General features: G+C 41.8%; 1 protein-coding gene across 2 annotated transcripts in view; it reads right to left on the bottom strand.

Annotated features, from left to right (window-relative positions):
- Positions 1–8263: 8263 nt before the first annotated feature.
- MOB2 (MOB kinase activator 2) overlaps positions 8264–12091 on the bottom strand; it is a 162360-nt gene continuing 158532 nt past the window's right edge. For both annotated transcript variants that reach the window (XM_084856229.1, XM_084856220.1), the window contains exons 4-5: positions 10698–10822; positions 8264–9895 (exon numbers count right to left, since the gene is read on the bottom strand). In XM_084856229.1, the coding sequence (XP_084712355.1) occupies positions 9564–9895; positions 10698–10822 (457 nt within the window). In that variant the 3' untranslated portion in view covers positions 8264–9563. The remainder of the gene's footprint in view (positions 9896–10697; positions 10823–12091) is intronic.

Raw genomic sequence — 12091 nt, 5'->3', positions numbered from 1 at the left:
AGATGGTTTGGAAGCTGCAGCTGGTGCAGAACATGGCAGCTCGCCTGATTAAAGGCAGCTGCCTGCGTGATCACATTACTCGGGTGCTGAAGGAGTTGCACTGGTTACCAGTTGTTTTCCGGGCCAAATTCAAGGTGTTGGTTTTGACCTTTAAAACCCTATATGGTTCCGGCCCAGCCTATCTCAAGGAGCGCCTCCAGCAACACCAGGCAGGCTGCTTAACAAGATCAGCCTCGGATGGCCTTCTCTATGTCTTATCAGCCAGGACAGCTAGGCTGGTGAGGACAAGGGAGAGGGCCTTCTCTGTGGTGGCCCCCACTCTGTGGAACTCCCTCCCTAGGGAACTCCGCCAGGCCCCCCCTTTTATGAGCTTCTGCCACGCATTAAAAATGTGGTTGTTCAGGCAGGCATTTGGGGTGGGTTAGGGTATGTTTAGAAATATGATGTTTTAAAATTTATTGTTTTAAACTGTTATATTATTGTACATCGCCCAGAGTGGCTGGGTGACCGGCCAGATGGGCGATTAAGACATTTAATAAAATAAACAAATAAACAAATAAATCAGTGTTCCTGATAAGGCAGGCAGATTTTTAAAGTTATTAATGCAAATACTTACATAGTGGAGGTGGCACATGACACCTACAGAAACATCCTCCACCCTCTCTCAAACACAGAAAGAATGCCTCTTCTAAGGGAATACCTACTGTAACATGTATACATTACCTAAACACAAGGTATGCTGCTTGCTCCAGAACTATTGTTTTAGGCATATGTACACACATTTGATATATTGACTTAAACTCACACCATTAGGGTGCAATCCTATCCATGTTCAGACAGAAAAAAAAGTCCTACAACTCCCAGCATTCCCCATCCAGCCATACTGGGGAATGCTGGGAGTTGTAGGACTTTTTTCTGTCTGAACATGCATAGGATTGCACTCTTAATCAAGTAAGATTACTTTAATTAGGTGACAGCACATGTTAAGTGATTTAAATAAGTCCAACTTTGGAAATGAGTTTTTAGAAGGCAAAAGTTAGTGCCTCCTTTGAAAGGTGAACTTCTCAATATGTGATCACACTTTTGCCCTCTAGTTAAAAGTGGTGTACAGAAAGTTCTGGTACACTGTGAAATGTTAAGTATTCTTGGGATCTTGAAGTACTGTCCAAGCCTAAATTTCAGAGACTGCTGTCTGGTAAATGGAGTAAGGGTAGCAACTATGTGTGAGTGGGAAGTCCCTTGTTGAAATTTCACTTCAGCCCTGAACTACCTAGGAGGCCCAAGAGTTGCCAACTTGTGATTTTAAAAATAGCTGGGCAAGAGATTGGAGCCAGGAAGTGGTTTAGCGAGTCAGAGGTGCAGAGCCTGGCCATTTTTGGCACACAAGGGCACAGAGTTTAGTAAATTTTGGTAGGTCAGGTAAGTAGGATATACCTTTATTTCAACATACTTGATATTAAATCTGAGATAAAAGCATACTACATAGACCATCAAAATACCTGAATTGGCAGCCATAGACCTTAGACAAGCCTCTTTCTCAGTAGCATCATTCCCTAGAAAACCAACTGCCTATCAATTTGGAAGTGAAACAAGGCCACCCAAAAAGGAGGTAGTGGTTTCCATGTGTTCATGGGACTTCCGAGGTATGTAGAAGTACAAATTTGCAAATTGAATTTAAAAGGATCACACACAAGCCATGCTGACAACAATCTCTCACCTTCTGGGAAATATGGAGTGATGGTGATGGCAGCAGAGCCTAGAAAATGGGTCTAGGGAAACCAAAAGTCATGTGCACTGTGCGCGTCTATCAGCTATGCTTATGGCTGACAGCAGGCGAGACACTTAATTTTATGGAAAATGGAGCACAGTGGGATATGAGAAGAGGGGGAATTGACCAGATGAAGTACCCTGGAGACTCCCCACTACACTTCACAAGATGCTTGTTCGAAAGAGGTCTCCTCTCCCTTTCCCACTCTCGACCTCCCACCCCAGCTAGAGTGCTATATAATGGTCAGTTTTGGGGTGGGCAGCCCTCTTGCATTATATAGCACAGCAAGGGGATTCCTGGGGGGTATGCAATGTCTTTGCCCTTTCCTATGCCTGAAACACTGCCCCCAGGCACGCACCATGAGATGTGAACAGCACCACAAGGCTCCAATTCCAGGCTCTCTGGAGCTCTGAACAGCTGCACTCCAAGTACTGTGCGAGCCTAAATTTCAGAGACTGCTATCTCTGAAAATAATATTATAATGATAAGGACTTGTACAGATTAGTGTTTATGAATATAACTCTAGTACAGATAAGGGCAGGATTCTAATCCCCATTGAACATATTTAAGTGCTAAATTAGTAAAGTATTAGGCTTTCAAAAACTAAATGCCGGTATTGGTGAGCTGCCCATGTTGGCTATGAGAAAAGGGGGAGAGATAATAGTATCCAGAAATGTCACCTGTCATTTCTATACTATTTAAGCACATGCCATCTAGAACTGAATTTTACTTGTTAGTTTCCAGAACATCCGTTTGAGTAGCCTGGATTATTGACTCCAACAGTCATTGTATCATCCCACTGTATTTCCCAGGCTAAAAACCATGGATCTTTTAGCAGTGCAGAAAGATTGTGCCTGGCAAGGATCCCGCCTCTTTGATGGGGTACACTACCTCTTGAGTGAAAGCAGAGAAAGGCATACTCTGAGACAGAAGGACCCAACCTCCTAGATAAGCATATTTTAACTTTGAAGTAAATCACATCAATGTCAGTGCATTAAATCTAGTTCCAAGTAAATGTGTTTTAGGTTCACAACAAAAGGAAAAAAACCTATACCACAAAGATGAGATACTATTTACAGGCACACCTAAACAGGCTTCATATATACTATGTGACTCATTTATTGATAGAACCAACGTGAGCATTAATCCAGTAACTGACTATAATGGATTTCCAAATCTCCCGTTTGTAGCTGTAACTCGGCCCTTTCCTTCATCAGGGTAATTATACTAAAGCACCAAGAACTGCTAATCCAGTCAAAATCTCTTGACAGGGTCGACAGACCTTTTTTCTTTCATTTTAAGCAGAGGTGGCCACAATTGAACTGACCACATGTACCACAACAGACTTGGGGGAGGTTAAAAAAAAAAAATCAGGTCACAGGCTGTGGGGAAACACCACACATTAAACACATGGAAGAGTGAAATAAAATGGGTGATGGCATTTAAATGAATTTTATTTTAAGCACCAAAAGGAAAAGGAAAAGCTTCCATTGGCTGCAAGTATATAGGGATTTATACTTGCTGTAGAAGCAGCAGCCTGTATGAGTCATAACATGAGGTAATTTACTGGGCCTTTACTGGGAAGATTCAAATCCTTACTAACTTATGAGGCTTGCCAGGTGATTCTGGACCTATCAAGCATAAAGATGTCAGAGAAATCCACAATGGAACCAAATGAGTTCGGTTTTTGATGAATCCGACCAGCAGATTCTGCCACGGAGCAGCCTTTCCCCTGTCAGGTGGATTCTGTGGACTTGCGAAACGGTTTTCTAACTTTCCAGATTTTGCACACATTTCATTGTAGAAAAATACACAACAAACCAAAAAACCTGGCCAAAAATGTGCATTTCCCCCATAGCCTGAAGTGTGAAAATGCACATTTGGGGGGATTTTTGCACATTTTGGGAGAATTTGTGCAAATGTGCAAATTCAGAAACTCAAAAATCCAATTGTGCTGATGGGCAGACAACAGAATGACAGGCACCTGACAATCCACAAAACACAGAGGGAACAGATTTTATGCAATCCATACATCCCTAGTCACACACACATACACAACTTATGCTTTATATTTCCTCTCAGGGTTATCCCCCTCCTCCAAGAGGAAGAAAATGGGTAACACCATGTATGTTGCTTTAAACTCTTTGGAGAAAGAGCAGCTTACATTGTAATGAAATCAGTTCCTTCATCTATACTGAGCTCAGGGCATATTCTGCAGTACCCTAAGATATAACTTTGTGGTCTAATGTCCTGCTTAATTTTTTCAGGCTAAAGTATATTTTAAAAGGGCACAGCCACGACTATGAGATCCTACTTACTATAATGTACGGCAAGAAGACTTACATTGTATCAAATGTAAGCAGCATAAAGTTTTGCTTATTTAGCTCCAAAGATGTAGTTTCCTCTTTTGAATTGCGTTGTTGTTGTAACATACAAGTTGTTTGGGCTGGAATTCTAGCTCAATAAATTAGACAAACTACAGCTTACAGGTGTCTCAATTACAACATTCTTTTGTTAGAAAATAAGACTCATCTACTTGAGTTCATGTCTGGGAAAACTACATACATAAAAGAACAAGTAAATAATAAAAATAGTGTTGAGTGTGAGCGGTCTCGATGTAGCATCGTTGGAGGAGCACAGTGCTTACTAGAAAATGGAGCGGTGGATTTTGCCAGGAAAAATAAGGTAATGCCATGGCTTGTTCTCCCCTTCTGTCCTTCCCCCTCGGTCTTTTAACCGGCTCCAGCAGGGGCTTTTGCAGCAAAGCTTGTCTTGTCTCCTCGCCCTGGCCCCCTCCCTCCTCCAATTATTGCTACCCTTTGCCACCTTAAAAAAAAAATAGTGCTTCAGGAGTATGCAAATGTGTTCATAATTTTTTATCTATTCTTTTGCAAGTGCACAAGAGCACACTTCTGCCTGTCCAATATATGTAGACTTGCCTTGGCAATGTCCTTGTGTGTTGCAGCTGTCAGCAGGAGCACAGAAGTGCAGTAGTATAACATACACAGAAATTGACAAGAGGTGGCGGCATATAGGCTAATTTGTGCAGAGTTCTGAAGGACTGGGGAGAAATAACAGAAAGAGAAAGGAGGGACCCAGTAGCACAATTCAGAAGCACCGAAGAAAGGGGGGGGGACAGAGTGCGTGCACCAAAAAGGGGGGGGGATATCTCCCAAATGTAATGCTAGCAATGTAATCCTCTTGCTTTTAACTGTTGAACTGACACTTCTCAGTGTCCTCCACCCTTTCAACACTTCCCTGAGTCTCCAGCTACCCCAGAAATGGGAGTTATTAACTCTACCCCTTTTCATGGATCCTTGTCAGAGCAGTTACTGCAGGTGTGCAAATTTCCCAGCCCTTAAATTTGCGCAAATATTCCCGAGTTGTTTTTTTTTTTAAAAAAAAAACCTTAGAGGGTGGCTGAATGGGATGGAGCAAACGGGCACCTGCACCAGCAGTACTTACACGACCCCCCCCCATGGGGCCCCATTCACTCCATCCCATGCATCCGCCTTCTGAGTTGTTTTGCTTAAAACTGTCAGGCAGATTTGTGCAGATCCACTGAAGCACAGTAATCACAGCAGTAACTACTCCAAAAAGTATTCCTGAACCATCAAAAAAATGATTTTAGAAAGGTGGCAAACAAGTGATGGTCCCTCCAAAATGCCATTTGGACATCGCTGGAGGGGCAGTCATTAACAAGGGAGGCTGGAGGTGAAACTGGCAACTTCACGAAGAGTGGCACGGGGTTTTTTTTTTTGCTGCTCTTGCCAAGCGGCTCTATAGCTAATCATGGCAACCCATGGTAAAGTTGCTCTCCTGGGTTCAGACAACATGACAACTCACTGTAGGTATGAACAACCCTACAACAAACCAAGCGTTTGTAGGGTGGCTTGTCCGAGAACCCATGGCTTGTTTTAGGGTTATCTTGCCCATGAAGGGTGGTCGTGTTGTCCGAACCCAGGATAGCGATTTTATTGTGGGTTGCAGTGATTGGCTACAAAGCCACTCAGCAACAGTGGCAAAAAAGCCTGTGCCACTTGCTTTTCACAATCTTGGCAATGATTACCTTTCCACTGATGCTGAAATGGCACTTTGGAAGGACTGTCACTTGGTCCATGGCATTTTTTAAAAGAAAGTTTTCGGTGCCTCAAAACCGTGCAATTGGTGTTGTATTTTCGTTGTTGTTGGTCTTTCACAAGTGGAAAGACTGTTATCAACAGAATTGACAGATTCTGCACCCAGACTGCTACCTGCCTGGGGTGATCCCAGCTGGAAATGCTTTTTCTTGCAAGCACTCACAGAATAGAGATGATAAATTAGCTCCAATACAAGATGCTACTATTGCTTCAATTATTTCTGTATCTGAGGAGCTTGATCAAGTAGCACCCAGAATAAAGCTTTAATTCTGTTATATAAGCCAACCTACTGTGGTTTTGGCATCAATCCTTCAGTAGGAGGCACTGACTGGGTTCACACAACACAACAACACATACTAAATGTTGAGTATCGGTTACTGTTGAACCGTGGGTTATTGTGTTGTGTGAACCCAATTAAGCTAACAAACAATGGTTTGTTAACTGCAGACAACCCATGAAGAGAACCCATAGTTTGTTGTTGGGTTGTGAACTGTGGGTTGTTCATGGTTAACAAGCTATGGTTTGTTAGCAGGGCTGGGTTCACGCAACACAAGAACCCATGTTTCAAGAACAACACACAGTCCAAGCCGTACTCAACCTTCAGTATGGGTTGTTGTGTTGTGTGAACTGACTCAAGATAATACAACTAGTTTAACCAGGGCCATTCTAAGGTAATTCAATTAAAAAATATTAGTGTGTGTTATTGTGCAGCCAAATAAGTGTTTTATACTAGGATGTACCAGTTCCCCAGAATAGTTTCTTCTATAAAGCAAACACTTGTGTTTTAGGGTCAAAATTCTTGACAGTGAAACAGCTTTCAGTTAGTCAAGAACAAACACTCATGGAAAATGTTAAAATGGCGAACTACTTTGAACCATTGCTCCTTTACTTTTCAGTGGCTGCGCCCCAGCTCTGGAACTCTTTCCCTGAGGGTGGCTCATCTTGTCCCCTCTTTAATGGTCTTCCATAGGACATCTAAAGCCTTCCCATTTAGAAGGCGTTTGGGGCCGTGAATGGTTTTAAGCTCCTGCACTATACTGTGTTTATTGTTGGAAGATGTCTTATCATTTTAATGGCTGCCTTATATCTTTTTGTATTTTGCTGTTCTTTGTAATTTTGGTTTTAGCTTATCATTGAGCTTTTAAAGGAAAGATGGGATATACATGTTTTAAATAAGTTAATACGCAGATTGCCATGAAATATACAACTTGCTGCCAATTTGTTTCTGAGCAAAATATAAAGTGCTGGTTCTCACATTTAAAGCCTTACATGGTCAAGGTCCAAGGTGCCTGAGGCAGCGCCTTCTCCCCTACGTCCCAGTCTGCCACCTAAGGTCCTCTGAGGGCTCTCTGCTGCGGCTGCCTAATGTGAGACTGTAAGCCACACACAAGAGGACCTTCTCCTTTGCCATCCCTCAGTTGTGGAACGACCTGCTGGTTGAAATGCGCCTGCTGACCTCGTTGAAGGATTTAAGCAGGCATTAAAGATGCTCTTATTCTGGCAGGCCTTCCCTTTTTAGAACTCTTGTTCCTTGCTGGCTTTTGTATACTGTTTTAAGCTGTGTTTTATTGTTGGATTTTTAAAAAAAAATGTTTTAGTTCAAAGTTGTTTTTAGTTATATGTTGTTGTATATATATTGTCCATATGTTTTTCTATAAATGGTTTTTAAACTTTGTATATTGTATTTTAATGTTTTAACTTTTGTAAACTGCTCAGAGAGCTTCGGCTATGGGGTGGTATAGAAATATTATTATTGTTATTGTTGTTATTATTAATAATAATAATTATAATACTATGAACTACAGAAAAATACAGCCACATATCTACTCCACAAGACATGAAGTAGAATTGTGCTTGTTTTCTGCACAATTTCTTCAAGATGAGATCTCTTTTGGAATATTGCCCTCTTATTCAGGCTCCAAGTTCAGTTCAGTAGAAGGCTTGAGATATAAACAAAGTGCTATTAAAAAAGTCAAATGACTATGAAGAACAACTTAGATACTTGCAGATTTTGAAATCATCCTATCATAATGTTCTTCCTCTAAGATCTTGCCCACTCCTAAAAAACCATGACCAATCATAGAATCATAGAATAGTAGAGTTGGAAGGGGCCTATATGACCATCAGGTCCAACCCCCTGCTCAATGCAGGAATCCATAGCATGTTCTTGGATTAAAAATAAGGAACCAGAGTAACATGCAAAACATAACAAAAATGTAACGTAACATGCAAAAAGACTTCTTGAATGCACCTCAGTATGCTCTAAAATACCGATTCCCATAGCAACTGGGTAAAATAATTGGGGTGTGCTATAAAAATTGCACCTGTTCTTCATAGGAAATCTCCAACATGATTTGACTGGTAAAGGCTTCAGTTTGTATTTTTTTTAAGTAAAAGATTACAAAAATAAATGCCATAGACCTGTACAAAGTAGTTGTAGCTTGACTGGAAAATACCAAGTAGTCTAGCCTTCGCTTACAATTAAGTATAATGATGTATAAAAGAAAATTAGTTACACATACAGAATATCAACAGCTTCCCATAGTGTAAAGTTTAAACTAATAAATATTTTAACCTCGACGTTTCCACCACATGGCAAGGAAATAAAGCTAATGATTGGTGACAGTGCAGACAGAACAACACGGCTTATGCCTGATAGAATTTCTTTTATTATTATTGGACAGATGAACTAAAATAAACCAACAATATAATTATATGCCAACAGCCATCTCTCTAGCACAGGTGGTGATGGACAGTGTGCCCTTTTCATCCTGCCCCAGACCCCCGGTTCAATGTGAAATAAATGGTCATGGCTTTTATCACAGGGTATGGTTTCGAATCCCCTCCCTATTTCAATTCTGGTATTTGTGTCTAGGAAAGGAGGAGATGGGAGGGGGGCAAAGAAACTAGGAACCATAAGCAAAAACATGTTTGTGGATATGCTCTTTTCATGATTCACACACGGAGACCAGGTAGACTGGAGACCCAGATCCATCCAGGGCGCTGGAAGCCTTATTGCTACTCTAGTTGAGCCAGAACGCTTCTTCCCATTACAAGCCACCAAAGGGCTAGATGCAAAAGGTCTGGATGGAAGGGGTTGATTTAAGTAAAAACAAAGACAAATCTCAATGCCCCCCCCCCCAACACAACAAAATATCTGCATCTTAAGCCACTTCACAAGTTAAAGTCACTTCTTATAACATTTTTAAAATGGCGGTACCACCATCCTAGAGAGAGAGAGAGACAGAAAGGGGCTTGCATTCAAGGACTCCCCTCAAAGGGAGAGAAGTGGGCAATGAAACAAACAAACAAACAAACTCAAAAGCAATAGCCCAACTCAAAAAAATGTGGTTCTTTTCTAAAAACAGCACTCATCATCCATTTGATAAGGGGGGGGGGGAGAAAGAGGGGAGGAGGAAAAATAAAATAGAGCTGGTGCAACTTCTCGCCAAGGATGATGCATTTAACAAAAGCTCCATACAGTCCCATTCGTCTACATGTCCTGTGGTGGCAGCATAATTGCTTAAACTGTCATGGCTGTGTATGTCTGTATATATATACATATGCACATATACATACACATACACACAGAGAATATAGAGTATTTTTTTTAAAAAAAAAAGTGTTAGAATTCATTTTGCTCCGGCTGGGAAGACTCATCTTTCCTTCACATGGTTCTGTGCTCCTGCGCTGCTGCCGCCGCTGCTGCCACCACCACTGCCATTGCCACTCCCATTACTGCTGCTACTCCCGCTGCTGCTACAGAGGACATCCGTGAGGTCGTCCATGATGGTGGTTTCTTTAGGGTCCACCAAGTTGAACTCCCTGATGAATAGGATGAAGTGTATGTAGAGTGTGTTCAAATGTCCATGCAGCTCCAGTGCCAACGTTTCCTTGAAGTGTGAGGAATAGATGTGGGCCAGCACATGGAACAGGTACTTGCAAATCTTCTTCACTAGAGACTCAAAGGAGTTGGGGAATTCCTTGCCTGCCATGAGAGCGAGTGAAAAGAAGGGGAGAAGGGAAGAAAAAACCATTACGTTAATTTGAACTTCTGAAATACTTTAGCCATAAAGTAAGATCTGTTCAAGCCAGATGTTCACTGTGCTGAATTATTCCTCTTCCTACTCCATCTGGTGCATCTCAGGTTGAAAAGCCTGCAAAAGTCTTTGTTATGGTCAAATTATGACTGACTGGCTTTGGGGGAAGCCAGTGTTTCATTTTCAGCCTCCTATGTGTACACGAATAAATGATCCACAAGTTTTACATGGAGAAAACTTTTCTGGCTTCATCTTCATTATACTGGAGCTAGCTACTGTAACAGCAAAATCAGTTATGTGCACAAAGGGAGAACTAGAGACATAGACATGTTTACAAGTTAGGATAATTTGGTGTGGACCAAAGACCACTGAACAAGCAGCATTTAATATATATCTCATCCCATGATGAGTCACCTTTGCTTATTATAGGATTACTAGCACAACAGGAACTAGTAGTTTCTAAAACAGCTGGAAATGAGTGGCAATGCTCACACCTGGAACAGGACAGGTCACTGGAACTCACAGAAGAGAGCTCCACTAACTTGCCTCATTCTGAAAATGAGAATTTCTGCTCATTTCCATGCTTATTTCGGGAACTGCTAGTTCCTGTTGTGCTAGAGGTCCATTCCGTTAGCATAACAGAACTAGTGGAGGTGCATCAACAGTATAGGAAACTGCCCGCATAATGTCTATATGCCAAGCCATAAAACCCTTTGGCTGAGATAAGGTCTTTTCTGGGAGACAACATACCATATTTTGTGGGAAAGACATCCTCATCTGTCACTAGTTTCTGCACTGAACTCATGACGAAGTCAACATACTGAGGGGCAGTACACTTGATCTTCTTTCCCCGCTCATCATACCAGTAGTATTGTCTGTGGAGAGAATTGTCAACAGAGTGATATCTGTCCTGGATATTTAATTCCATCTAGCCCCAGCCTATTCAAACAGGCACAAACTGTCGTGGCAGAGCAAGTAAAAATTCCAAGTAAACTCCTAATCCTACTGTCCACAGAGCCTAATGGTTCCACTGCCATGCCACAATTGGTGAAGTGCACCAGGAGCTGACCCAAGGCTCGGTGTTAGGGCAGCAGCCTTTGTCATCAGGGCTGAAGTGGCTGCAACTGCTTGCTATTTGCAAAGCAGCTCCATAATAGCACACAAGGGCACTTGTGCTTCTTCAGGAAGCAGATATTTGAGAGGTCTGGCAGCCAGGACAGTCCACTGTAAGTCTGTGCCTGGTTTCTCCCTGCCCCCTTGTGGTATTTCATTCATAGACTCACAGTGGGTGGCCCAGTTGCACAGAAAGCTGCTTTACATGCAGTTTAGGCATAAGCTATCACCACGACTGAGAACAAAATTTTCAGCAGCTCAGTGGTCATTACAGCAGCTACTGATTTGAAAGTTTATTGTTAAGACAATAAACCAGTGCTGGTGTTAACATTCAAAGCCCTTAATGGCTTGGGGCCAGGTTATCTGAAGGATCATCTCCTCCCATATGTGCCTGCCCGGACCTTAAGATCATCCTCAGTGGCCCTTCTCCGTGAGCCCCTGCCAAAGGAAGTAAGTAGGGTGGCTACTAGGAGGAGGGCTTTCTCTGCTGTGGCGCCCCGGCTGTGGAACGAGCTCCCTAGTGAAGTTCGCCTGGCACCTATATTGTATTCTTTCCGGTGCCAGGTGAAGACCTTTTTATTTTCCCAGGCATTTTAACATTTTAGCTCTTTAGACTTTTAGCTTTGCTGTTTTAAATCTGTATTTTAAATCCTTGCATTGCTGCTAGGTTTTATTCTGGTTTTATTCTGGTTGTATCGTTTACTGTGGTTTTAATGGTTTATATATTTTGTATTGATTTATTGCGTGCTTTTTGGTTTTAATTTTTGTGAACCGCCCAGAGAGCTCCAGCTATTGGGCAGTACAGAAAGAAAGAAAGAAAGAAAGAAAGAAAGAAAGAAAGAAAGAAAGAAAATAAATAAGACAAAACAAATAAATCCTGAGGCTACTTAGCATTTTTAGAGGAGCAATATGCAACTGAAAAGGAAATAAGTTGCTCTTATTAAGAAAAACTTTAAATGTAACTTGCTTCTTCCAGTGTTAGCAGATGGGAATATTAACTGCCATTAGTTTCAGGTGTCATTGCAAATTTA

The sequence above is a fragment of the Heloderma suspectum genome, chromosome 1, assembly GCF_057233095.1.
Source record: "Heloderma suspectum isolate Gila_16-S chromosome 1, 16-S_ref, whole genome shotgun sequence".
In the NCBI taxonomy this organism is placed as follows: Eukaryota; Metazoa; Chordata; class Lepidosauria; order Squamata; family Helodermatidae; genus Heloderma; species Heloderma suspectum.
Note: the sequence above shows the minus strand (reverse complement) of the source record. Positions and strands in the feature narration are given on the sequence as shown.